At 48.8% G+C, this 27,344-nt stretch overlaps 1 protein-coding gene across 1 annotated transcript in view; it reads left to right on the forward strand.

The window, feature by feature from the left end:
* Positions 1-2,214: 2,214 nt before the first annotated feature.
* The window catches only part of LOC146797990 (E3 SUMO-protein ligase ZBED1-like), a 43,153-nt gene continuing 18,023 nt past the window's right edge, over positions 2,215-27,344 (forward strand). The window contains exons 1-2 of the mRNA XM_085625219.1: positions 2,215-2,399; positions 21,924-22,078. Coding sequence (XP_085481345.1) covers positions 21,934-22,078 — 145 coding nt within the window. The 5' untranslated portion in view covers positions 2,215-2,399; positions 21,924-21,933. The remainder of the gene's footprint in view (positions 2,400-21,923; positions 22,079-27,344) is intronic.

Raw genomic sequence — 27,344 nt, forward strand, 5'->3', positions numbered from 1 at the left:
ATATTCTACTAATTATACTTGTTCAATAAGTATGTTCCCGTTTGATAAAAAGAGTTGTTATGCCTTACAGCGCAAACGATTCCACATTCCTGTGTACTACATACATACCTCTAATGCAACCTTGTGGGTCTGGAGACGTTGATGCACTATTTTCTTTTTGGGGTTGTGCTTTATTTGGTCTCCAAAAGCCAATAATATTATTGTAGGGTTGTGAATCCAGACAACCTCTGATCTACCCTTACAATACCACTACTAACCCAAACTACATGACAAACCCATTTCCTCCGGTGATATTAGGTTGGTTGAAGCTCCTTTTAATAAACAATACACACATGGGGGGAGCTCTGAAAGAGGCAAGTCTAGTTCCACTGACACTGGGCCCGGCTAGACTGGCAATTCTTCAATATGCACATGACACCGTAGTGATGGATCACACAAGGGTGGGCCTCCAAAGAGCATTAAAAGAGCTGGGGAAATATAATAAGTGATATTACCTGACAGTTAACCAAGGTAAAACAAAGATAATGATATTCGGCAGATACCCCCACAAAAAACAAGCAATGTCGAATTTGGGAGATCACCAAATTGGGACCACCACAGCCTATAATTATCTTGGGGTTTGGCTACACGAGAGGGCAACTCCGGCAACTCATATAAAACACTTAACTGCCAAAACCAACAGTGTAATTCTATCAATGAGACGCCTAAGTCAACGCTTGACCAGCCCTACAGCAGACCCCATGTTGAAGGTCCTTAGGGCAAAACTAGTTCCGGCCATCAACTACGGTCATTTGGCATTTCCAGGGGCCTTAGACAAACACATAGCAGCAGCGCAGGTCAAAGCCCACAAGATCGTGCTGCAAGTACCCAGGTATGCAAGGAATACCAGGTTACGGTTGGAACTAGGGCTCGGCAGACCTGAACTGGCCCTCCAGGGGGATCTAATTAAGTATTATATTAGAGTTCTTAAAGCACCGTATAACTCTCCCAAACATCACCTGTTAACAATCTTCAGAGAAGAGGACTCCCCCCTGGTACACCAAGCTGGGCAAAGCAATAGAGACCCTAAACATCGAACCTAATAGTCTGTCCCTAACAGACATCCCGCACAATGCCTGGTCAAACATCATGAGACGGCAGGTCCGCTCTATTTCGTATGAAAAGGATTTAACCGCACTTCCCCATATTAGCCTCACAAAGGTATTGGAGGAATCTTACACCATGGGAAAAGCTCAACCATACCTAAGGGAAGCATTAGGGGCCAAGGCCTGCAGGAAAATCCTTTTTATGAGGCTAACGGCCCTGAGAACTGCGGACTTTAATCCAGCATGGGCGCGAGCAGACAGAGCCGTCTCTTGCCGCCTATGCAACTATCAAAGGAAATCCTGGCTCCACTTATGTTGCTGGCCCAAATTGACCAGTTAACGACAAAGGCTGCTTCGTCCCATTTTAAGAGACCTTGGCATTAGAACATGCAAGGAGGCATCAGATTGGTGCTTCTCGGAAATAAAAACCCACAACCTCGCAAGAGCGGCAAAATTAATTCACCAGATCGGACAGGCTTTAGACGCAAGTGCATAAATGATTTTCCACAAGCTCTTCAAACTCAGAGACTGATTAACGGGCTAACAAGGTGCTTCCATGACATCGATGGGCAAAGAAGAGCTTGCCCGCCACTCCACGTGCTTTGACTGGAACATTGCCGCAACATAATTAAGCTCCCGGACTAATGGCAAAAGGGACCTTGCAATGCAAGATTGACTGTCGGAAACGGTGTTTTTAAAGTTCACAGGAGGGCTGGGGAGGGGGGTGGCACGGGTGGACGGGCAAGGGGGTGGGTTTCAATTTTAGCTTTTTTTACTGTAATGATTTTAAATAATCGAACAGTTAATAATAAATCAATCAATCAATGCTGCATACAGAACAAAAGAATTCTGTCAGACATTTGTGACTCAAATTTGCAATTAATCCTGGGGTGGTGTAATGATCAGAAGCGGAACTGCCGCTTATTTGCGTTTTTTGGTGCATAAACTCTGTGCGCTTCTGCATATGTTTGAGAGCGATGGAGAAATGGTCCGAATTGTGCGTGGCTCTGCGCAGGACAAACACTCTGCATTGCGCAGAGGCACGGGGTTCCCAGGAGTGCCAAGCTGTGTGGCAGGTCACGGCAGGTCTCCGCTGCTGCTGCTGCTGGACGCAGGGAGGAGCGCTACCGCTGACATCACTCCTCCTGCCCAGGCATCCCGGGCTATGTCTCCCCTCCCGCTTCCCTCGGCAGTGCGGACTTTTGAGAGGAGCCCTTGCCGGATGACTTCCAGAGGAAAGGTTAGCTGGTACATTCTGCTGCACAGTGCAGCAGCTGCGGCCAGGCGGGGACCTGCCATGCCAACAAAGGAGCCGTGAGTACTGGCATGGCATGGGGCCCCTTTCTTCGCGCCTGATGTTCTGCATGAGGGATTGCATGCTATTCCGGATCGACTGAGTGCTTCTGATTGGTCGACAGTGCCGCTTTGACAGATTTTCCACCGCAAACCTACTTGACATTTGTCTGTCTGTTGTTATCTGCGCATCACCCGCGTCAACACGCTTACGTCCCTGTGCTATCAATTAGCTGCGTAGTGCATTATGGTAGACGTGGTCGCGAGTTATAACTAGTGCTCCAAATATGTTTATTATATGGTGTCCCTAGTGACAGCAGGACAACACTATGTTTCATTTCTCCACACCCCAATAACAACAGTGCTTTGCGCCCGTTTGCTTTTAAAAGTCTTTATGCTTAATTTGGCAGCCCATCCCGTTCATTTAAAAATGGCAAAGACTATATCTTTGGAAGAAACCCACTTAACACGTCTAGAAATGTCCGGGCATATTGGCCGGGAGACAGGCACTCTGAATAAACACCGCGCACAGAGGCTGGTCGCTTCCATCCCCTGCCGCTAGGAGCGCAGCGCGTTACGCCTGGCGCTGGTCACTAAGCTGCAGACGCCTGGACACGAGACGTCAGTGGTTTATTCACGGTCAGGTCGATAAGTGGTGCGGCGGGCACTGGCTAGCTCGTGCACTACGGGTGAAATGTTGCCTCCAAATTCATGCTTGGTTTCATCCAAGCTTTTTTCTTGCAGAATGTCAGAATCCCCAAAAGCTAGGGTTAGTGCTCTTTGGTGCGCTTGGTCTAGGAGGCTTTCTACCCCCTCGCTGACGCTGCTGTCAAGTGGACTGAAGCCACGTCAGGGCTGCCAGCCTGAATTCGTCGGACAGTCGCCATGCTGGTACAGGGCGGTTTGATTCCCCAGGTAGAAGTAAGGGCCCGCAAGTCTCACAGTGCAAGGGGCCACTCACTGCAGGCGGCACGCATGGCTTGGAGCAACTTCCCACTTAACCGTGCCCCAGTGAACACTGACTGCACCACTCTGTCGGGTGTGCACTTCGGTGCTGCGCGGTCCAGTCCGAGTGATTATTATACCCCCTAATTCAGAGAACGCGGAAATTCCGTACCTGCTGAGTGCCCTCTCCTACCTCCAAGGGCGTTAAACCCGCATTTATCGCACCACCCGAATGAGGGCTTCGGTGATGGGATTTTGCCCCTGTCGCGCGCATATTATTGAGAACTGTTGTCCTTTAGGAGAGTCGGTCCGCAGTGCAGTCAGGGCGACAGAGTCAGGGCTCGTGCACGGTGGACGCTCTACGAGGCTTTCAGCCTTTTCCACCGCGTTCGCTCGTTGCAAGTTCAGGTTTGACCGCTCAGTGTTCTGTGTGGCGGGCCCGCTACACAATGTTGCTGGAACAATTTTCAGAGTGGGGCTGGTGCAATTGATGTTACATACCTGCAGGGCACAAGTCCTAAAACAAGAAGTGGGGGGACTAACCTAGTTAATCGGTATGCAAGTGGCATCACAGGAGCTGGCATCACAAGAAGTGACATCAGATCTTAAGCCCTCACATATATGTTTAGCAGGTGTATTAGGAGTACATTTGAGCACATTTCGAGTATACTTGCAAACCCTCCTGATTTAGGCAGAAGATTCACACTTTTGTATGCTACACATAAAACAATGTTACCTTTTGTCAGCGTTAAACTTTCTGTAGCCATAGTGCTTTAAAAGAAATGGTGATATTTAAATTATTACAACGCCTCCTCAGGGGTAGTAAGCGCTATATAAATGCTATTTATTTTGTGCAAATACTAGGAAAGATCAACACATCTGACGTTCTTACAGTGCATGCATATCTCCTAAACAGAGCCTGAACAAAGTGAAAAGCTGCCTCTTAACCCATTCCGTGCTCATGACGGAACCACTCCGTCATGAGCCACGGGTGCGCTGTGCTCATGACGGAGTGGTTCCGTCATGCTGCGGCCGTTGGCGGCCGCTCCGCCCACGTGGCGCTAATTCCCCACCTGTGCGGGCGATTAGCGCAGTGGGCGGAGACGTGACGGAACCACTCCGTCATGAGCACAGCTCACCCGTGCCTTGTGACGGAGTGGTTCCGTCACGAGCACAGCGCCACCGCAACTACCCCCAAACCCCCCCAGCGCCGCGGCGGAATTCCTGCCGCGGCGAAGGGGTTAAGTATGTGTGAAGTGCTAAGGTGTGAGCCTTTGTTTCCCCTCTGCTGCATTTGCATCAGGTGTGACGCTCCTGACTGCTGCCAGCCAGGAGACTCCAAAAGAAGGAGGCCTGATGACCCCTGAGATTCGGCCTTTGTTATGGGCCCAGCAGGAGTCCGAAATAAGAGAGCCCCATCCCCGCCTGCACGTTGTTGCAGATCAAAAGCAGATAACAACGTGCAGGCGCTGCTGAAAGTGTCCTGGTGTTTGTAAATTACACCAGGACGAATTCAGCATCTTTTTTTAGAGGGGCCCAACCTCTTGGCAGGGTGGACGGCGTCCACCCTGTGAAAAAAGTGGGGGGATGCCGTCCACCTGCGTGTACCCCCGACTCGTGCCCTGCATACCTGACTTCACAAAGATTGTGAAAAATCCAAGGTTTACACAATGAACAAGACAAGTGTAGCAATTGAGCCATGCCCATTCAGCAGGAGAGTGGTAAAGGTGTGGTATGTATCCAGGGGTGCATTTTGCAGCTTACTATTGCAAATATAGTACTAAAGCACAGAGTGGTAGCGCACTGTCATTTACAGAAATGTTGACAAAATTTGCCCTGACATACAGTTTTACTGGTAGCGCTATATAAGCCACTAACGACAATGAATGGAAATTAGGTTTCAGTGAATATCTATCATTTGTACTTCACCAAGTAAAGTTTCTTGATTTGTTTTGATCCTGTTAAAATCTTTTTCCATCACACTTCAGAATTACAAAAAATGAGCTTCATTTGTGCTTTCCTAGCGGATATATTTTAAATTTTGTTTTTAAAGTTAATTTATGGGTATTTAAATGTGTGTTACAAAAAAACCTGACATCCTACAGTTTTTCCTTCCACACTAGCAAGACTATCAGATGGTTCATTTACAAAGTTCCCAAACTTTGCAGTCAGATAAAGGAAAGTAAACAGCAATCTACATACATGTTAAAAGTATAAATAGCAATTTGAGATAAGACATAGCCTAACAACATTTATTGAAATGTTTTTTGCTCAACCGTCTTCTGAACTTCACCACGTGCAGCCCCCACAGCAACCCAGCACCCCTTCTTCCAGCGCCTATGCCGCTACAAGTGCAAGCTTACTGCCTGGGGCATTGCATGCTCAGGCAGTTTTGCACCACCGGAACCCACTTTTTTGATGTTTCGGTAACGCAATGTGCCACTGGCCTATTAATTAGGCCAAGTAAATGTCATGGCCTTATAAATATGTGCCCCTTTCACGCAGAAAACTGCATGAAAGGGACGCTCCATGGGTGTTGCTGGGGGCGTTCCCAGCAACATCCATGGCTTTTTGACACTGCCCCAGATTTACGAGAAATCATAAGTCTGAGGCAGCGCCAAAAACGTACGCCTCCCCAGCATACATAGAAAGAGGAAAAAGCCTCTTGTGATTGTTTTGTGCAGGAAGGTTTCCCTTCATGCACAAAAATAATCATCCCCGCAACGCAGTCACCCTTGCATCATGGTGCTAAGGTGCCTGCTTTGGTGCACGGCAGCCCATTGTGTGCCGGCGCAGGAGAAAAGGACAAGAATGCGCTGTACCTACAAGATACGGCACATTCCTGCCCATTTCTTTTGCCGTAGGGCAGCGTAGCAGGAGGGCCTGTTGTGCTGGCCTGTGGCAAAAAAAAAACATAAATGAGGCCCGCAGCTTTTTGAGATTTGGTGAACAGTAAGCGCTATGGAGTCACATCCACGGTGACCACTCTGTGTCCTTGTTCCTTTGTGCAAGATAGAATCAGTAACTTGGGATCCTGTGCACACTTAGGGCCCTATTTCGAGAAAATAACGCAGCACGGTGCCGCAATTCAATTTGCTGTGCCACGCTAGTTAGTTTGGAAGCACAGGGATGCGACATATTTCCAACAATATGTCGCATCTGTGTGCTTTTCCCTGCACTGGTGCAGGCACCCTTGCGCCATGCTGCAAGGATGCCTGCATCGTGGAGAGATTGTTTTTGTGCAGGAAGGGGCACCTTTCTGCACAATAACAATCAATTGAGGTGATTCCTCTTCCAATGCGTGCAGTAGAATGCAGGACGCATTGAAAGAGGAAAAAAATGAGGAGAAATGAAAACATTTCTCCTCGTTGCGCCTCGCTACGCCACACCTTGGGTGGCGTAGCATTCTGATGCATTTTCAGGTTTATGATTGCTCGTAAATCTGGAAATGCATCTGTGGACATGGTTGTTGCGTGGGACCACCTACAGCAACACCCATGTCACGCCCCTAACACACAAAGTGTTGCGTGAAAAGGGGCGATATTTACAAGCACACGTTAATCCACACAGGGTGGCTTTACGCTTGCTACAAGCACACGTAAAGCCATGCAGGATGGCTTTAAGCGCGCTTGTAAAGATCACGCAGCAGGTTGGGCTGCCAGTGCGTCACGCAACGTGACGCGTTGGCGGCTTAAGGGGCTTGTAATTAACCATCCCAATGTCGCGGAGACCTGTGCACGCGTAATATGGTAGGTCTCCTTTTGCAGCGAGGCCCTGTCATTAATGCACGCTCAGAGCCACGGGGTCTTGTGCACAGTGAACATTTGGGGTTTTGTGCACACTCAGTGCTCGTGTGGTCCTTTCCAAAATCCACGCTGAGAGCTGTGGGGCTCCCCTGCCCTTCGTGCCAGCTGAGCCTGATGGGATCCCGGCCACAGTGGCAGTGTGCCCCCTCAGTGACGAGTGAGTATGCCTGGCCCTAGCTCTCTCTTAGTGAGGAGAGCCTGTTCTTGCGGTCAAGGTGTTCGTTTAAAAGGTGAACCCTGAAAAACTGGGATAAGACCCGCCCGATGCGCGGATAGAAATATAGCCATTTTTGCATTTGCTGGTGGTAAAGGCAGGTTATCTTTTTTATCGAGTGATGTTGTATCCATATCACCGATGCACGAAAAGTGTGTAATATAAGCAGTTTAACAGCAGAAAGATTAAATATACCACACAGAAGATGTTGTGTGCAGAAACTAACTTTTCACAAATGGAAAGGACATCTCAGTGTCCTGAGTTCTGCCTATGGTCAGTCAGTGTCTCGGGGCCTAGCCTGAAAGTCCTCTGAGGCCGTGCCCGCTAAGTGGCCTTGGGCCCTGTAACTGGCAGAGGGGGAGACTTGCAGAAGGGTTTTATAACTTTAGCCGAGCCCTGCTACTATTAACCTAAAAGAGCTGCAAAGGGAGCAGCAGGGAAGAAGGCCTACCTGAAATGCACTTTCACTGGCCAATTGTAGTGCCGAGGTCAGAGACTTAACATTGCCAGAGCTACTGCACGGGGCAGAAGGTGTCAACTAGGAGATGTAGTGGTAGTGGTAGCATCTGCGATTTCTGGTTTGCCCTATAATACCCGGCTCTACCCTTGCTACCATTAGTCTCAGGGACAAGAAGGCAGTAAAAGAAGGGAAGAGCCGTGGACTTTTCTGAAGTATTCACTCCATAGCTTTCCAGTACCCACCGCACACCAGCAACCGATAAGTTGCTGGTGAAGGGCCAGGGGTGGGACAAGTGAAGAGATCATTGGGGTGTGAGGGGGGGGGGCACGGAAGAGTTTGCAGAAATTAATAAGGACAATTGGAGTCCAGTGAAAGCACTCATGACCATAACATGGTAACTTATAAAAAGGTAATTGAGAAAGGTATGGCAAAAACCTGAAAAGTTAAGTAAAAAGTAATATATAGTTCTCATCAGTTTCTCATGAAGTCAACAAAAGCCCATAAAAAGCTACAGCCTACGGTAGACCACTGGAGTACGCAGGTGAGATGCTGTTGACAAACACAACAAAATTCTAGGTGGTTTCTAGTTGATCGAACCATGCATGAAGGAAATGCAGATTTCAATCTTTGTCATTTTTTATGAGAAAGTGGTGGCAAGGAATGCACGCTTCTTGTGCTGGTGTAGGGGAGTCTCGTGAACGAACCATGGTTTGTGGGAACTCCTGCTGAAACAGACTTGATGAACTCAAAAAGCTGTTGGCGCGAAAAGGAACCACTAGTGCAGCCAATCTACGGTGGAAGGCAGCCCATCAGGTCTTTGCTGTGGCTTCTGCAGGCTCAGCCTTCAGGTATTCCGGCTGCAGCAGCAGGACAACAAGAGTCCCCATTGGTTTAGTAGCAGTACATGGCCAAGGAGGTCTGTGGGACAGCAAAATATCTGAGTGGGGTTGCAGTGGTGAGGAGGTTGGGGATGTTGTGTCTTTCCCAGATCGAGATTATTGTCTCCCCTTGGCCCCAGGATGAAGCTCAAACAGTAACAAAGTTTTCCGGAATGGAATTTTACCAAATAACAAATGGCGGCTGCACAGTCCTGGCTGTAAAAGGGTTGATTTTGTGTGGAACAATATGTCCCTGAGGCCCACTTGGGCACCTCAGCTGGAATTTTCTTCTGCAGTCCATTTCTTAGGCTGTCAGGTAGGAGAGAGTGTTGGGAAGATCTCCAAGCAGTAGACACTTGAAGAAAATGGGGGTTCCAACAGCCAGAGGGGCGCGCAGATCCTGTCTGCATGATACACCGTTTGTCCCAGCTCTCCCTTGCAAGGAGCCAGGCCTCGGAAGTAATACAAATTCCTGACCTGAATCTTGGCACCTTAGGGAGGCCTGTACTAGCTCTACATTGGGCAGGAAAAATTGGTGCAGAAAAAAACACTACTTAGTGAAGTTATTAGACATAAGAGGTCTCCGCTGGATCTGGTTTTTCTAGCTAGGCCTGAAATTTCTTTATAGGTAATTTCTGTTTTCTGTATTAATTTAAAACCATTAGCATTTCCCTTTCTCAAAATTAGTACAAATATAATGTACAGTATACAATGCAGTGGTATGGGCCCGAGTGAATCACTGGTTAGGGGGCCTGACAAATGACTGACTTTGCTCCTATCCTACCGGCCTTTCATAAAGGATGCTGGAGCGCGAATGATGATTCCTAAGTGCTGCTGGTGTATGAATGACACGTGACTTGTTATAGTGCAGACAGCGGACTGAACGAGGTATCCAGGCGCTAGATAAACGAAGGTGGTAAAGACGGTTGATTTAGCTCTTTTAGAAGTCGTAAGAGTAACTCAGGTCAGGTCTGCCTCTGAAGGACTGGCTGAACCTATGGACAGCTCACAGTCCCATCCGAGAGCCCGTCAGGGTGGGTTACAGCCACTCTTGTCAGGCCAGTGACCGAACGGCGGGAGAGCAGGGCATACTCGGTCAAATGTCAGAATCACTTCTAAAAGTTGGACAGGGCTGAGAGGCAGAGAGAGTCCTGACACGTGGCCTGACTCTCGGCCATTCCCGTTCACCTTTCAGAGGAGATCTCGACACATCTCTTCTGCTGCTCTATCGGCTTTTCATAGCGTGAAATGCAATTCGTTATGGCATGACAAGAGAAACCAGTAAATGGCTGTATTAAGTTCACGTAAGTTGATACAGAAAAAGCATTTTGGGGCAGTCTTTCCAGACTGCTTGAGTAAAGCGTACATGCAGAAGCTGCATTCAAGTAACTGACAACTGTCCTCTTCAGGCTTCCGTTTCCTTCTGCAGAATTTCCTGAAGTTCAAATGGAAACTCTCTCTTTCATGCTAATGACAACTGCTAATTAACAATATCTTACTTCTCATCTTCAAGCCCGGTGGCGGGCACTCTACTTGAGCCATTCGGGTGTTCTGGGCTTTGGCGAGCCATGGGCTACAATTGCAAGTCTCACTTTCCCATTGGTGCAACTTTCAAGCCTACAAGGGACCAATAATAAGTGACATGCGCTACATTTATTTATTTATTTGTGTGTTTTGTAAAGCGCACAGCTGCCCCAACGGGGCGTCCCGGCGCTGGTAAAACTTGGAGACAGTGAGGGTAGGAAAAAGAGGATAACCTTATGAGGAAAAAAGGTGGGTCTTTAGTGACCTTCGGAATGCCACTTCAGTTTGACATGCGCGTAGAGTAATCGGAAGCTTGTTCCAGCACTGAGTGGCACAGACCTCGAAGGTTTTCCCTCCAGTACGAGAACGTTTGAATCTTGGGGTTTCCAGGAGAAGAAGGGAGTTAGAACGTAATGTCCTGGCCTTGACGTACGGCTTCAGAGTGCTTTTCAAGTGGGCTGAGCCATTACCCTTGGAAGCACGAAAGGCCAGCGTCATGGCCTTGAATACACATCTCTTGGCTATCGGTAGCCAATGTAGTTTTCGGAGGAGGGGAGAGATGTGTTGTCTGGCTGGGATTCTCTCGACCAGCCGGGCGGCAGCATTTTGGACAGTCTGTAATTTGTGGCAAAGGCCTGCTGTGATACCAAGATATAGTGCGTTGGCGTAATCAAGGTGAGATGTTATAAGTGCATGTACCACAGTCTTACGGCAGCCTGCCGGCAGATAGTTGATAAGCCGGTTAATCGTCTTGATCTTTGCGAAACAGGATGCTGCTACTGTTTGGACCTGAGCGTTAAAACTAAGCTGATTGTCCCAGCGCACTCCCAAGTTTCTCACCGAGTCTTTGGGCGTGGGGGCTTGGCTCAGGTCAGCTGGCCACCACAGATTGGAATCCAAAGGGGATGGTGAGTTAAAAAACAGGATCTCTGTCTTTCCAGCATTGAGTCGGAGGGAATTAGAGTCCATCCAACTAGAGATGTCTCTGAGATAGGATTTCAGCGGATCAAAGGCAAAAGCGGAGGGAGTCTCAAAGGTAAAAAGTAACTGAATATCATCAGCATAGGAGGTGGATTTAATCCCAGTTCGCGCAATCAATTTAGCTAGGGGGGTAAAATAGACATTAAACAAAAGCGGGCTCAGGGATGAGCCCTGGGGGACTCCCCATTTGAGTGGTCTAGCTGAGGAGGTGTAAGGAGAGGTATATACCTGCTGTGTGCGGTCACATAGGTAAGAAGCGAGCCACTTAAGAACCGTTCCGCCAATGCCTAGGTCTCCCAGTCTTCTCAGCAGGATCTTATGAGAGACGGTGTCAAATGCCGCTGAAAGATCTAGCAGCACTAACACCGCCCTCGACCCCCGGTCCAGCGACCATCTCACCGAGTCAGCCATTTCAACAAGGGCTGACTCCGTGCTGTGGCCCGACCGAAAGCCGTGCTGAGAGTCATGTAGGAGACCATTGGTTTCGATGTAATTCGCCAGCTGGGAATGTACCAGTTTTTCTAGGATCTTAGCTGGGGCAGGCAGAAGAGAGATCGGCCTGTAGTTACTGGGGTTGTCAGGGTCCAAATTTGGTTTTTTCAAAATGAGAATTAGGGAGGCATGTTTCCATTTGGCGGGAAAGCAGCCCATTCTTAGGGATTCGTTCCAGATATGGTTCAAGTAGGGATTGAGCAGGGGGGCCAATTTCTTGTATTGTTTGGCTGGCCAAGGGTCATTGGGCGAGCCAGACTTACATTTGAGTAGTTCTGCCATAGAGTCGGCTTCGGAGATGACTGAAAAGTCAATCAGCGAGGGGGACTGGGGCATGTGAGAAGTGGATTCCTCTTTCGGGTCTTCACTGGTGGAAATTGGGAAAGTGGAATAGATGGTCTCTATTGTTTCCTCAAAGAATTGTGAAAGTTTATCGCACAAAGACTGGGAGGCAGGCTGAATCCGAGTCAGCGCGTTGGGGTCCGTAAAGGACCTAACTATGCTGAAGATCTCCCTGGCACCGTTATTAGCGTGTTTAATTCTGGAAGCCAGGTAGTCCCTTTTGTGCTCCACGATCATTCTGCGGTATTCTTTGAGGGCTGTCTTATAGATGGTTTTACCATCCAGGGAATAGTTCTGCCTCCATAAGCGTTCGAAAGATTTGCACGCGGCCTTTTTCTGACGAAGCTCGTTGGAGTACCATGGTGCAGAAGGTGTAGCCCTGTAGGTTTTAATAGATTTAAGTGGAGCCAGAGCCTCTAGGGCTTGACTAATCCAGGCATCTAGATGGTCAATACCAGAGTCTGGATCAGACGACGGGATAGGTTGGGAATTTTTTAAGTATTCCTGGAGCGTTTCAGAGGTGATACGACTCCAGTTTCTACCTGATGCTTTAGGGGGGATAGAGGGTCCAGTGGAACAAAAAATATCTATCTCAAAAGGGATGAGGAAATGATCCGACCAAACGACCGGGATGGGGGAGGCTGCCCGAATACTTGGAAGGTTGGAACAGATCATGTCTAGTGTATGTCCCGCTTTGTGCGTGGGTAAGGCTATTATTTGCACTAGATTACAGGCCGCCAGCGTAGAGATAAAATTTTGGCTGTGCAAGCAGGAATCCTCATTTGCGTGGAGATTGAAGTCCCCTAGAGCAGTGAAATTGGCATAGCGAGTGCTAAGCTGGATGATATAGTCTGCCAAGGCCGGCAGATGGGAGGTATTAGAATGGGGAGGGCGGTAGACAAGTATTCCCGAGCTGGAAGTGGACGGAGAGATTTGGACACTGAAAGGAAGGCCTTCTATACAATCGAGAGGGTCATATAGAGGGAAGGTAGCCGTCCATTTGGATTTATGGATTAATGCGACGCCACCTCCCTGTTTACCATTAGGTCTATTGGCACAGACAATGCAGTAACCCTCCGGAAGGGCGAGGGTGATGGTGGGATTCGTAGTGTCATTCAGCCAAGTTTCTGTTAAAAAAAGCAGATCCCAATTGTTGTCTCGAAGGGACTGCCAGATGTCGATGGCATGTTTACTCAATGATCTGCAGTTAATCAGCGCAGCTCTGAGAGTGAAAGAAGGGCAGGCTCCACGAGTAGGGGTGGAAATCAGAGCGCGAGCTGTACTGTATGTCTCATCGAGGGGAGGAAGGGAAAAGTGGCAGACTTTACAAACAAAGGCAGGGCTCCGAGCGTCAGGGATGGACCAGCGGCAGGTCAGACAAGGGGGAGGTCTCAGGGACATCAACTCAGTCCGAGTGTATGTTATGGTGATATCACTGGTGGATCGGGCAGGGGGAGCGGCCCCGGCCGCGTCGTGATCGCGGACGAGCGCAGACGAGCTTGCCTTAAGCGCGCCTTTGGCGCGCAATCGGCGCGCCCGCTGCGCTCGTCCGCTGCGCTTCCGGCACATACACATGTTTAAAGGGCAAGGGGGGGTACATTTGAGGCCTCTCTAACCTGCAGAGGTGGCTGGTGTAAGTTGCCACCACATGGGAAACATCCTGTCTTAGCTAAGATTACTGCTGAGAACCTCCATGACCCAGATGCTCCTCTCCTAGCAGAACAGCCTGGTACAATCAATGCAGCCTTTGTCTGAAAACCCTTCAGATCCCTGTGTGTATACTAGACCCTGCCTAGCAAGGACTGGTCACGTGCACTCCCTCCATTGCATCCCTTTCTAGGCGGATCTGCAACCTTCATTATCTCATACCTCGGAGAAGTTACCAGTTTAATTATCTCTAGGGTATGTGAAAATTGCAAATGGAGTTTTGTTTCCTTTGTCAAAATCTTCCTATGGTTTTCAAGTCTTCCTTTTTTGGCCACAGTCTCTGTTGTCAGATGTACAGGGATTAATAGGGATGCATGAGATGTAAGTGTGTAGGAAATGAGAAGGATTGGACACATTCTTTGAACATTGAACCTTATGATGCAGGAAGTGAAGATCTGCTTTTGGAGCATCCTTATTGGACTGTTTTATGCATTTTCCATATTTTGTATTTCTTACCGAGCATTCATCAGGCTGGGTGGGCGTTTGCAGCTGGATGCAACAAGCACTGAATGATACTATCTACAGCAGTCAAATTTGGGTGCGTTGGCAGATACAGACTCTTGATGATTTTTAGGTTCCTTTCGAAGAGATTAACTTTAACCATCCACAACTTTAACGAATAGTGAGGCAAGGATGTTAGAAGGTACAGCCAGACCTGGGACCAAAATTAAATACAGGGCCCTCTGGATTTTTCTTCAGTTTTGGCAGGATGTGATGAGCAGCATTTGTTTCTAAGTATTAAAAAATTTACTTTGGGTAGAGTGAAAACATGGCATCTGCTGCCATCTAGTAATCTGGCCACACAAGCTGTCTCATTATCTTTTATTTTACATTTTAAATATATTTTTAATTAAAGCTTTAGTACCATGTCTCAAATTAACCTCTTACAGTAAGTCACTGGTGGAGAACATAGATCAAAGTATATTAACCAATATACAATTGACAGTCGGTTAACACAAAACCTTGAGCAGTGTCATTATTATAGTTATATATCCCGCTATTCAATCAATCAATCAATCATGGCATTTGTAAAGCGCACTACATACCCGCGAGGGTCTCAAGGCGCTAGGGGGGGGGGAAGCTGCTACTGTTCGAAGAGCCAGGTCTTGAGAAGTCTTCTGAAGGTCAGAAGGTCTTCGGTCTTCCGTAGGCGGGGAGGGTGTTCCATGTTATGGCGGCGCGGTGGGAGAATGATCTGCCGCCAGCGGTCACTCTTCAGATGCGGGGGCGGAGGCGAGGGCGCGGTCTGCAGAGCAGAGCTGGCGGGTGGGGGTGTAGAGGTTGAGTTGGCTGTTGAGGTACGTTGGTCCGGTGTTGTGGAGTGCCTTGTGTGCGTGGGTGAGGAGTTTGAAGGTTATCCTCTTGTTGACAGGGAGCCAGTGCAGGTCTATCAGGTGGGGTGTGATGTGGCTGTGGCGAGGGATGTCGAGGATCAGGCGTGCGGAGGCGTTCTGGATGCATAGAAGCCGTTTCAGGAGTTTGGCCGGGGCTCCTGCGTAGAGTGCGTTTCCGTAGTCAAGTCTACTGCTGACGAGGGCCTGGGTGACCGTCCTTCTTGTTTCGGTGGGGATCCACTTGAAGATTCTGTGAAGCATGCGGTGGGTGTTGAAGCAGGAGGAGGAGACGGCGTTGACCTGCTTCGTCATGGAGAGGGTAGAGTCGAGGATGACCCCTAGGTTGTGTGCGTGGTCGGTGGGTGTTGGGGGTGTTCCTAGTGCAGTCGGCTACCAGTGGCCGTTCCAGGCTGAGGGGGTGGATCCGAGGATGAGGACCTCAATCTTGTCCGAGTTCAGCTTCAGTCGGCTGTTCCTCATCCAGTCGGCGACGGCCTTCATTCCTTCGTGAAGCTTGGTTTTGACGGTGTGGGGGTCATTGGTGAGGGAGAGGATCAGCGGGGTGTCATCGGCGTAGAAGAAGATGTTGAGGTCCTGCCGTCGTGCGATGTGGGCTGAGGGATGAGCCTTGGGGTACGCCGCAGATGATCTCGGTGGCTTCGGAGCGGAAGAGGGGGAGGCGGACGCTCTGTTTTCTGCCGGAGAGGAAGGAGGAGGTCCAGTCCAGGGCCTTCTCTTGGATTCCGGCATCGTAGAGGCGTGTTCGTAGTGTGCGGTGGCAGACCATGTTGAAGGCAGCTGACAGGTCCAGGAGGATGAGGGCTGGGGTTTCTCCGTTGTCTAGCAGGGTCCTGATGTCATCAGTGGCGGCGATGAGGGCAGTTTCGGTGCTGTGGTTGCTGCGGAACCTGGACTGGGACGGGTCCAGGATGCTCTTCTTCTCGAGGAAGCTGGTCAGTTGTTTGTTGACGGCCTTTTCGATGATCTTTGCCGGGAACGAGAGCAGGGAGATGGGTCGGAAGTTCTTGAGGTCCTTGGGGTCCGCCTTGGGTTTCTTGAGTAAGGCGTTGATCTCTGCGTGCTCCCAGCTCTCCGGGAAGGTCTCTGTCTCGAAGGAGATGTTGATGGTTTTCCAGAGATGGGGTGCAATGGCTTTGTTGAAGATGTGGTGTGGGCAGGGGTCTTCCGGGGATCCGGAGTGGACGGTGTTCATGATCTTGATGGTGTCGTCGTCGTTGATGTTGGTCCAGGCGATCAGGCGGTTGGTGCGGGTGGTGGTCGAGGGAGCGGGGGTCTAAGTGGCTGCCGGGGTGGTGACGACGTTGAAGCTGTCATGGATGTCTGTGATCTTGCGATGGAAGAAGGTGGCCAGCGAGTCGCACAGGTCTTGTGAAGGTGGGATGTCGTTGGTGTTGGAGCTGGGGCTGGAGAGTTCCTTCACGATGTTGAAGAGCTCTTTGCTGTTGTGTGCGTTGTTGTCTAGGCGGTCTTTGAAGGAGGTCCTTCTGGCGGATCTGATGAGGTGGTGGTGTCTGCGGGTGGCGTTCTTGTGGGCTGTGTAGCTTTCCGGTGTACGTTCGCGGATCCAGTTTTTTTCGAGTTTTCGGCAGGTTCGCTTGGAGGCCTGGAGGTCTTCGGTGAACCAGCTGGCTTTCTTGCTAGTGTGGGTGTTGGAGGGCTTCTTGAGCGGGGCAAGGGTGTTGGCGCAGTCGTTGATCCACTGTCTGAGGTTGCGAGCGGCGGTGTCGGGGTCGGTCTGATCTGCAAGTGGGCTCCGGGCGAGGGTGGTGGAAAGCTGGTCTTCGGTGACTTTGCTCCAGCAGGGGCGCGGCATCTGTTGGGTGCGGTGGTGCGTGGTGGGTTTCCAGAAGGTGAAGTGGATGCAGCAGTGATCGGTCCAGTGGAGGTCGGTGGTGTGGTTGAAGGAGACGTGGGAGCTTGCGGAGAAGATCGGGTCAAGCGTGTGGCCGGTGGAGTGGGTGGGAGTAGTGACGAGTTGTCTGAGTCCGAGGTTGACGAGATTGTCGACCAGGGTGGAGGAGTTGGTGTCATTGTTGCTCTCGAGGTGGAAGTTCAGGTCCCCGAGGAGGATGTAGTCCGTGGAGGCGAGGGCGTGTGTGCTGATGAGGTCGGTGATGGAGTCGCTGAACTGTGCTCGTGGTCCGAGAGGTCTGTAGATGAGGGTTCCTCTGAGGGTGGTGTTGGGATCGGTGTGGTTCTGGAAATGCAGGTGTTCGGCGGTGCTGAGGGTGTCGTCGGTGTTGGTTGAGACTTTGAGAGTGTTCCTGTAGACGATGGCGATTCCTCCTCCTACTCCATTGGTGCGGTCGCTGCGGGTGATCTGTTAGCCTTCCGGGATGGCTATGGCGATGTCGGGTGCCGAGGAGGGGTACAGCCAGGTCTCCGCCAGGAAGGTGACGTCTGGGGTGTTGGAGTCCAGTAGGTCCCAGAGTTCCACGGCGTGTTTGCGTGCGGAGCGGGTGTTGAGAAGGATGCATCTGAGGTGGTTGGGTTCTTTGGTAGGTGGGTTGGCGGGCCGGATGCTGGTGAAGCTGCAGTGCCGGCAGGAGAAGGGTCCTTGGGTGCGCTTCGGGGCGGCCAGGCAGCAGGTGTGTGATCGTCCGGCATTGAGTGCGTGGAGGGTGCGGGAGTCGTAGCAGAGGCGGGTGTCGTGATATTCGCTGGGGCCAGGGGTCCTGGCGCTGGGTACGGTCCAGGCACGGACGGGCGCAGACGGGCTTGCCTTAGGCGCGCGCGCCATATATGGGGAGGTGAGAGGGAGGAGCAGATAGGAGGATGGGCAGTCAGGGGGCGGGGCCACAGGGGACACAGCGGCAGGAACAGGAGCGGTGAACGGCAAGGAAGGCAAGGGCACAGAATCACGGGGGTCACAGAAGGAAAAACGGGCACAGAATCACGGGGGTCACAGAAGCAAAATGGGCACAGAAGGAAAACGGGCACAGAATCACGGGGGCACAGAAGGAAAAGCGGGCACAGATCACGAGGGTCACAGAAGGAAAAACGGGCACAGATCACGGGGGTCACAGAAGGAAAAACGGGCACAGAATCACGGGGGTCACAGAAGGAAAAATGGGCACAGAATCACGGGGGGCACAGAAGGAAAATGGGCACAGAATCACGGGGGTCACAGAAGGAAAACGGGCACAGAATCATGGGGGTCACAGAAGGAAAAACGGGCACAGAATCACGGGGGTGACGATGGGAACAGAAGGAAAGAAGGGTACAACAGAAAATACAGGCACAGGGGGAAGACAAACAACAGCAGTCACAGACAGCAAAAAAGAAAACGATAAGGGTAGTACAATGAACAATAGAACAGACCTAAGGCGTACCACTGGCCACCAGGGATGAGGCGCAGGTGGTAGCCTGCGGGTGGAGGAGGGCCTCAACTTTCCTCAGCAGCTGGGGCAGGGACAGGACGCACAGGCGTTGCTGTGCAGAGGGGGAGCGACCTACCTAACATATTGAGGTCTATGCCCATTATTAACGGCCCTGAACCCTAGCGGTAAGGGACTATAACAAGGGAAAGGGCCTTTAACAACTAATATAGCTTGAAACAGAAGGGCTAGAAGGCTATTAGAACATTCCACCAACTGAGGCTAGAATCTTCTAAGTTAAAAAGGGAGAAATAGAAAGTCAAACATTGGAATTTCGGCACCAAAGGCCTATAATGCTTATACCAGCCATTATAAGCTCTGAGACACTTCATAGTCTTCAATAGTGCTCCCAACATGTCAGTATTCTAATAATAAAGATAGCAAGCTTGCTTGCAATTAAACATGTATAAATAATGTTGCTGAATGAGAATGGGGCCCTTAAAAGTGCGGGGCCTGGGGCAAAATGCCTCCCCGTTTGCACCCTTGTGACTGCCCTGCAGACACAGGAAAAATCATACAAATGTTGCATCTATGTTCTGAGCTAATTATTTCAGATAACTTAGGCAAGTGCCCGATTGATCGAAAGTATGCAGTCACTCAGTGTAAGATCTCCAGTAATTGATACATGGAGTTTCTGCCTGCACCCATGACAAAGAGTTCATCTCTCCCTTCACAATGAGCAGCTTGCCCAAAGTTGGTTGCTTTAAACTTAAATAAATATGCTAAAGTCATAATTTCCTCTCTAGTTATGGTGCTCAGATGAGTCTAGTGAAGAAAGCCCCTCTTGTACATGACGACTGCATTTCGAGGTAGCAGTTTAGATGGTTGTATCAAACATTTGCTTCATGGTAATCAATGTTTTGCCTTTGCGAGTCATCTGAAAAGGAAAGCTCTCTATAGGTGGATTATTGTTGGAGATCTCTGAAAGCGCAGCTTTTCAAGCTGTACCCCCAGCGCAGGGATTCCCTTTTTGTTGTAAGAGACACAGCCAAGCAGAAAGAACCTCTCATTTTAATATGTAGTACAGAGCTGAAATGATTTTAATTTTGGCAAATTTTCTCACCGGTGTCAGATGCAAACAAATAGAAATTCTATTGATGGTAACTGGCTGAGAAATCCTTATCCTTTTAGGATCAGCAAAGATAAAAAGTACGTAAAACGGGACTGTCCCTGGAATGGAGAGCAGTCGGGGGTGGGCAGTACTTGTATTAGGCTACCCAGAGCAGGGATAGGTTTGCTTGTAATGGCCACGCTGGTGTAGCGGTCTCATTGATTGTGACTGACACAGCGAAGATGAGAATTATTGATTGTAGTGGTGTTGGCAGACAGAGATCCTATTGCTCACCACTGCTAATCCAATTAAAATGCTTGTGCTCCTAGGGTGTTGTTGGACTTGCATTGACTGGATGCCAATCTGTGCTTTCAAGATGGCCATAAAATGTTTAAATCTTTTTGCTTCTGCTTTTCGGCCTCTTTCTGGGGCTTTGTTTTGTTGTGTTGCTATGGCCTGTGTGGCTACTTACCAGTTTACACTATATTAGGTACTTTGGTGCTTTATGTCAGCCTTTTTGGAATTTTTGGTAGAGCGGATCAGGGATAATTATTTGTTACAAGTCAGAGGTTCTATTTTATATTGCCATTCGCTTTGCTATGGTCAGTAGAGTTGGGCACGTCCCGACCTAAATGTATTAATTGCTGGCTGCTTTTGGTTGACCGCTAATCTGCAGCATGGAACTGCGGATTCAAAATGCTTACTCGCCAAAGGGTGAGTGCCAGAGCCAGGTCATAAGCAATTGAAGAAGCCTAAAATTGGTTGATAGGCTGACTCTCCCCATTTCAAGGCAAGTCACTCAGAACGTGGGGTGTTGTGAGTATATATGCTGCCTGAGGTGAGGCCCTCCTGGAGCTCCTGCAAACAGAAATCCAGTAAATCGTGTCTCCATCTACTCCGGTCTATCATTCCATACCCTTTAAATGCGAGATTTATCCTCCGACACCCTTCAGTACTGCCTGAATCCCTTTTATGCCTCCTTTCCACTGCAAACACATTATATGTGGTCTTCAATTCACAATGGGGTAAATAATATTGCTATTGTTGCTTGACTTTAGGACTTCCAGTCTTTATTGGTGCAGCTGCCTTCTCCATTCCAATGTGATCCGAGTATCTCCCGCCACGCCATTTGCCATTTCTGCATTCACCTCAGATTATTAGTGTCCTCCAGTTTTGTGGCTAGACGGAAAGTAACTCAATTTTCTGCAGCATGAGTTTAGTATTCCGTAGGCCCAGCACCACCATATATCTATCCAACCTCATCTTGTTCGTAGGTTGACTCTAGAATTGAACAAGAGTTGTCTTTGTCCTGTATTGCCTCTCCTCTTGTCTATGTGCCTCAGCTCGTGTAGTGTCTCTCACTGGGTTCCTTTCACTTGGGGTGGCTCATTACTTCTCTCATTAATTCAATATTTTAGCCGATAAAAAAATGTGCTGTCTAGAGGATGGTTGTGTCTTTGATCTTTTGGACCCTTTTAGATGGACAATTTATCATCCGGCTATGCTCCGTTCTAAAGTGCAGCCGACATATCACCGCTCTACAATCACTTCTCGTGACAGGAGTTGCAAATTTCGCTGTTGCTTTGTAGCTAAGATCAGTGTGGAGGCGATATCACCCTTTTCCATCGCAGTCTTTCTGACTATCGGCTGTGGTGCCTGAAAAAGAAACCAAACTTTTGTTCCCCATTGCCTACTAAGCCTCGAGGGTGACTTTCAGAGCTTGAGGGTCTGTTTTCCAGGCTTTAGATGCTGGATAGTGGTTTCAGTGGTCAGAGTCCTGGAAGGCATGTCTGCCATATTGGTCTCCTGACTATGCCCCACACTTACCTGCATTTAAACATAAACGCTTTATGTACTGCGAGTGATGCAAACAGTTATTCAACCTTGCAAGTCATCAAAAATCTGCATATCATGTGTGTAGAGCTGAAATTGCAGAGGATTGATTGGCTGCAATTAACCATGCAAGGGAACGGTAGGACGAGAGGCCAGAGCCCTGGGGGCAATACAGGAAAGACTGCGAGGGGCAGACAAAGTTACAAAGTGCCTCAGCTAAACATATTCAGTAAAGCTTGTTACAATCTAACCAATCCAATGGTTTACTGTTATTGGGGAAAATAGGAAAATACAAAACGGGTTTTAAAAATCCTAAACACCTATAAATGTATAACATTTAAACAAAACGAAGCTGAAGTACCCATAAAAATATCCTTGATGTGCCTTTTAAAATCAGATTTTTCTGCTGAAAGTGTTATTTCTTTGACTCCTTCTCAGTGGCCTTCAGGGTGACCATGTTGTATTCGCTGAACAGCACCTTGATTTCGTCATGCACACATTATTTCATCTTGTTAGGAATCTTCTTGTCGCCCCTGCTAACTTTGCACTGTTTTTTTTTTCCATTCATTTTTTTCCACAGGAGCAACTAAATGGCGGACTCTAAGCGGGTATCCATGTTCTTGCAAAAGCCTTCCAAGAGTGCGCGGGATGCTACTGACCAGGTGACGGTGGAGGAGATGGCAGAGGAGCATGCGCTGAATATCCTTAGGCATCCATATCCGCAGACTGTGGAGGGTAAGCTACAGTACTCAAGTGTACCCCACGGAATGGGGGCGGTTTAATTTAGATTCCACCAATGCACTGTAAATGCTTGTCACACGCTGACCAACAAATGCAAACACAATCTGCCTGTAGGCCTCAAACACAACCATCTGTCCTTCCTGTGGGAGGCCTAGGCTATTGAATGATACATTGCATGCTTTACCCCTTATTATTGGTTGCGCTTGTCCTATTTCACCATAGTCCTGCCCACCCCTAACCTAATCTATCCATTTCTATGGTCAAGAGTCCAGTGACATCTGGGGTCAATTCTGAGTGTGCCACAAGACACCAATGGGTAATTATGGTTGGTACCGCACAGTCATGTTTATGACCATATCAGCCATTGCCTTCCAGCAATGTATATCCACCCTTCCCTCTCATTCCACACTCATCCAACAGACATCGGCTCAACAGATTCTCCTCCCACTCAACTTTGGGGGCTAAAAACCAGGGGCATTCTGAGCTTACCCATTAGAAAATGAGTTCAGAGAATTCTTAAATGGTTTTGTGTACAGCTGTCAGTCTTTTTGAGAGTTAGATCAGTAACCATGTTGAATATATTCAATAAATTTGCCTTACAAAGTACACCATTCACTCAATAGCCCTTTCAGGTTCTAAATAATAAATCTTTCAAGGAAATAGTTGGGTGAACCGAGTATGATTCGATCACTTTATTTTCAAAATGAGTGTAAAGTACACCGGCTAAAAAATGCATCTGTTGGAGGAGGAGCCAAGATGGCCGACGGGACGGACGCTTGAGCTCCCGGCTCCGTAGACCGTCTGGCTTCCTTTGTTAATCCTGATCAATTCTCCTGACCTGCGCCGCCCTACCGCCGCGGATTACCGGCACTGAAGTGACTGGCGTTCTCCTGACACCTTTGTCGGCGGGTTTGGCAGCGGACTCGGTGTTTACCGCGACCTTCGGTGTTCCCACTGGTCCCTGCGTAGATGGCCGCCGCTGGACGCCGAGGGATGTGGATGGGGTGCTGAGCTGGAAAACTGCGAGCGGCCGCGGGGGTGAAAACGCTGGCTGTGCGATTGGAGTCAGACCCTTACGTCCGGGTCGGACTCCCCCGCGCGCTGGCAGTGGTGTGGACGACGTTGGAGCCCCCTAATACTAGCTCTCCTCCGCCACCCTGAAGAAAAGCGAGCGGACTCCATTTTGAAGCGTCTCCCTGCGGCGAACGGCCGGTCCTCACGGTAACCGTGGGACGCTCTCGCCCGGTGCAGTTCCCGAGTGGAGCACAAAGCCTTTTCCGGTCTCTACATCCTCGGATCTCCGGTATACATAGTCATTTTTGTCCCGCCACTAATTGCCCGCAGTGGAGATGACAATGGCGCCTGCTCTTCTTGCTGAGACGCTGGCTGACCCTGGACTCGCAGTGTCGGCGCGCCCATGTGCCCCGGAGCTGATTGCCGCATCGGAGGAGCGGCGGGATAGTGCGGACCGATGCTTGGCACGGAGAGACCCGACCTGTGGGGATGTATTGGCCGCCCTCGTGGCGTTAGAGGTGGCAATGCAGAGTACTTGCCGGGCGCTGACCCGGAGAATCGATGAGGCACTGTTTGCAACGGGACGTTCCCGGCTGGAGGATCCCCCACCGCCCATGTTTTCTCCTGGAGGTGAAACAATGTTGCAGAGCGGAGGGACGGTGGCGCGGAGTCCTCCTGGCTACAATGTAACGCGTCAATCCATCGACGCGGAAACAGTTGCTGGGACACCCTTCATTTTGAACGCTGTGACTCTACCTACGAACTACCTGTTGAGACCTAGCCTTTCACTTCCCTTGCCAGATGTTACCCTGACTGCACCTATCGCCGGAGCTACTGTGGCATGTTACTGCTGCGTTTGGGACCCTGCGTTACGATACGTCTTCATTGTCCCCTTTCCTCGAGGGCGGCCATCTTGTCTCTTTGTCCTGGCTGAAGGTGACTCGCAGCAATGGACGGGCCTGAATCACATTTGCCGGTCCGGACAGGGGTGATGGCATGCTCGTTGTCGCTTTGGTTGGATTGGCAGACGGGGACCTCGACTGATACACGTTTTGCAATATTGGCTGAGTAGTTTTTAAGGACCTGTTTTTGTTACATGTCGCTGTGATTTCGCCTCCTGTTTCCTTCTTCTGCCGGGGGGAGGACTTGTGCAGTGCTGAAGTGCTGGGTGTTATCGATTCGGGACCATTGGGTTTACGTGGGTCTTTTGGTACTGTGCTGTACATGGCGCAGGATGTATGGGCGGCGCGGGGGTCCGGGAGTTCGGCAGTGGGGTGGGCTCCTCCCCGCTTTTCCTTTCCCTGGGAGTAGTAGGGTAGTGCACTCTTCTTTTTCTCCCTGGGTTCAACCGTGATTTTATGTTTTTTTTTTCCTTTCTTCATTTCTTACTTCTACATTTCGGGTTTCTATGGGGCGACAGACACGTAGCTCGGGGGGGGTAGGCCATAGCCTCGCCATGCGTGTAGGGTGGGGGGTTTTCTTCGATACGTTTTTTGTTTCTATGGCCCTTCTTTTCTTCTCTTTCTTCCGTCCTTTTCTTACGTCTTTTTCTAGGGTCAGTGGGGGGGACTGGTGTTAGGAGGGTAGCGGCGGGGAGGCACACTTCGCTGCATATCTATATCCTGGTATTTAGTTTCGTGCCGCCATTTTAGATGTGTTCACTGTTAGTTGACTCTCCTGGTGGCTGTTACCCATTTATCACATGATCGTTTTGTTCTGTACACTGATCCGTTCTAGCTCTGTATCTCCTTACATTTAAAAATTTTTAAAATTAACCTTACTGTCTCCTGCCACCCGGTGCATGTGGATTTTTGTAACATAGGTTGTATGCTTTTATGTGCTGCCGGGCCACCGGGTGGACGTATATTTTGCTATCAAGGTTCAGAAGTGTCGAGGCCGACCGGATGGTTGTAGGCCCGTATTTGTCTTGTACACAGAGATAAATAAAGGTTTTTAAAAAAAAAAAAAAAAAAAAAAAAAAAAGAAAATGTATTCTGAACTGGCTTTACTAAAGGCTGATGATATGGAAAAGCATGGCAAAAAATGGGGAGATAAACTTGGTACAAAACAGGAGGCTTTTGGGAGATCTTTAGAATTGGGGCAAACTGCCCTTTGCTTAGCAGGATTACAAGCTCAACATTATAAAACTATTTTTTCACTATATTATACGCCAGCAAAAATCACCCAATGGGGTGGGCAGGAGAGAACTACGTGCCCCAGATGTGAGAGCTACGATGCAGATTTGATTCACATGATGTCAACCTGTCCCAAGCTGCTGTGTTTAAAAGGAGAAATTGAGAATTTCTTTAAAACTTAATATTCATCTCACTTCAGTAGTAATTCTGTTGGGAATTAGGGAGGAAGATGAAGCACTAAAGACCTCAGAATATTTCATATTTCTTTCTATGGCGGTGCTTCGAATCTGTATCTGCACGGCGTGGCTAGACCTTAATCCACCAACTTTTCAGCAATGGATTGCCAGGCTTCTTTCGATTTATAACCTCGAAAGAGGAATTTATGATCGGAAGGGGAAGAGGGGGAAGATATTAGGGGAGCGTATATGGGGTCCAGTTCAGAGATGGAAGAAAGAGTTAGAAGGAAGAACCGTTTGTGATAATTAAGATACATATACATATATATATGAAATGCTCTGTGAGATATAGTACTCTCCCAAAGAAAAGGAATGTATTTAGTCTTTTTTTTCTGCGGTGTATCTCCAAACCTATGCTGTATTGTGACTCTACCCTTTATTTTCCTTTTTTCTTGATTTGGATGGTCTGTACCCAATGTACCCAATTTAAAAGGAATTGTATGATTAATTGCTGTGCTTTTTTTATAAAAAATTAAAATATAATTAAAAAAAAGAAAAAAAAAAAAAATGCATCTGTTGTTCACCATGGCACATACTTAATGTGAGGAGACAGAGGCACTGCATGGCATGCTAATATTACCGGCCTTCTCTGACTCAACACACAACCATTTCAGAAAAATGCTTTAAAAAATGTGCTAAATCTCATTCGAGGCGGTAAACTAGCTCAACAAGACATTCTAAAGTCACATGAGATACAAGTAAGTTTGATCTGAGGTTACAGGCTGGTATTACGAAATGCATCCGATTGCAGTTCGCTAGACCTTTTCACATGTTCATTTTTGAAAATGTGAAATTTAATTGAATAATAAAAATCCATATGCTAATCCAGTTTAACAGCTCGACGTTTTGCCGGATGTAGCTTGTTTTTCTCCTTTACAAAAACTGCATAAATAGGGAGAGAGAGGGAAGTCTATTGGCTCATCCAATTGCAATTGGACCACAGAGCCGGGCCAGGGTTAGACCATTGGCCGGAGTCAGACTAAAGTCCACCTATAGTAAGTATTACCAGTTTAGGTTTGGCGCGGATGAGCAGGCAAGGCGTGCTCTTGAACGGTGAAATATTGGTGTGAATATTGTTTTTAGCTCATGTTAATCACTAGTGAATCGCAGTATTTTTTAATAATATTTCTTGATTCCACAATAAAACATACTCCAGTATTGGAGGCGTGGCCAGCAAGATGGTTAACAGGTTGCTCCAAAGCGGAGCTCTGGCAACCACCAATTCATCCTTAAAGATTAGGAGTGAGATATCACAAGCAAAAGCAGGTAAATTTCATGGCCATATCCAAGGAACGGAATGGATATCGAAATGGGGACGGGGTCTCTTGGTACCAGAGTCCTGGCCTAGAAGTAGCATCAGAGCAGGTAAGGACCTTTCTCATCTCTCTGTTGTGGAGGTTTTCTGTACAAGGAATGTCGGTCCTGGCCGCAGACTGCAGTTGGAGCCTGCCACAAAAGAGATGAGGAGGCATTGCCTGGAGACCAGCTGTGAAGACTGAGAAGGCTCACAAGGATTCTGGGATTGGTAGAGTCATGGAGGTAAGTTGTCCCTGTACATTGAAGTTCTGATATTAGGAGGCCCCCTGGAAGATAGGGCCAAATGCTGTGGCTGCTGCTCGAAGGAGAAATAAGACCATGACAGGCCTGCGATGGCGGGGCAGGCGCCCAGATAAATATTCAAATATTCAGGCTAGAAGAAGCACAGGATGGAGGACAGGGCTACAGTGGGGTGGGAGGTCAGAAAACGGGCCAAACAGGGGATACATTTGGCTCTATTCCCCATACCTCATTTCCTCTGATGCTGTGTGGATATCTGGGTGCTGGGTGCTGGGCCCCCAAACCCTTGAAAGGGAACATCTTCCCAGGTCCTAAATT

Source organism: Triturus cristatus, chromosome 9 (genome assembly GCF_964204655.1).
Source record: "Triturus cristatus chromosome 9, aTriCri1.1, whole genome shotgun sequence".
NCBI classification, from domain to species: Eukaryota; Metazoa; Chordata; class Amphibia; order Caudata; family Salamandridae; genus Triturus; species Triturus cristatus.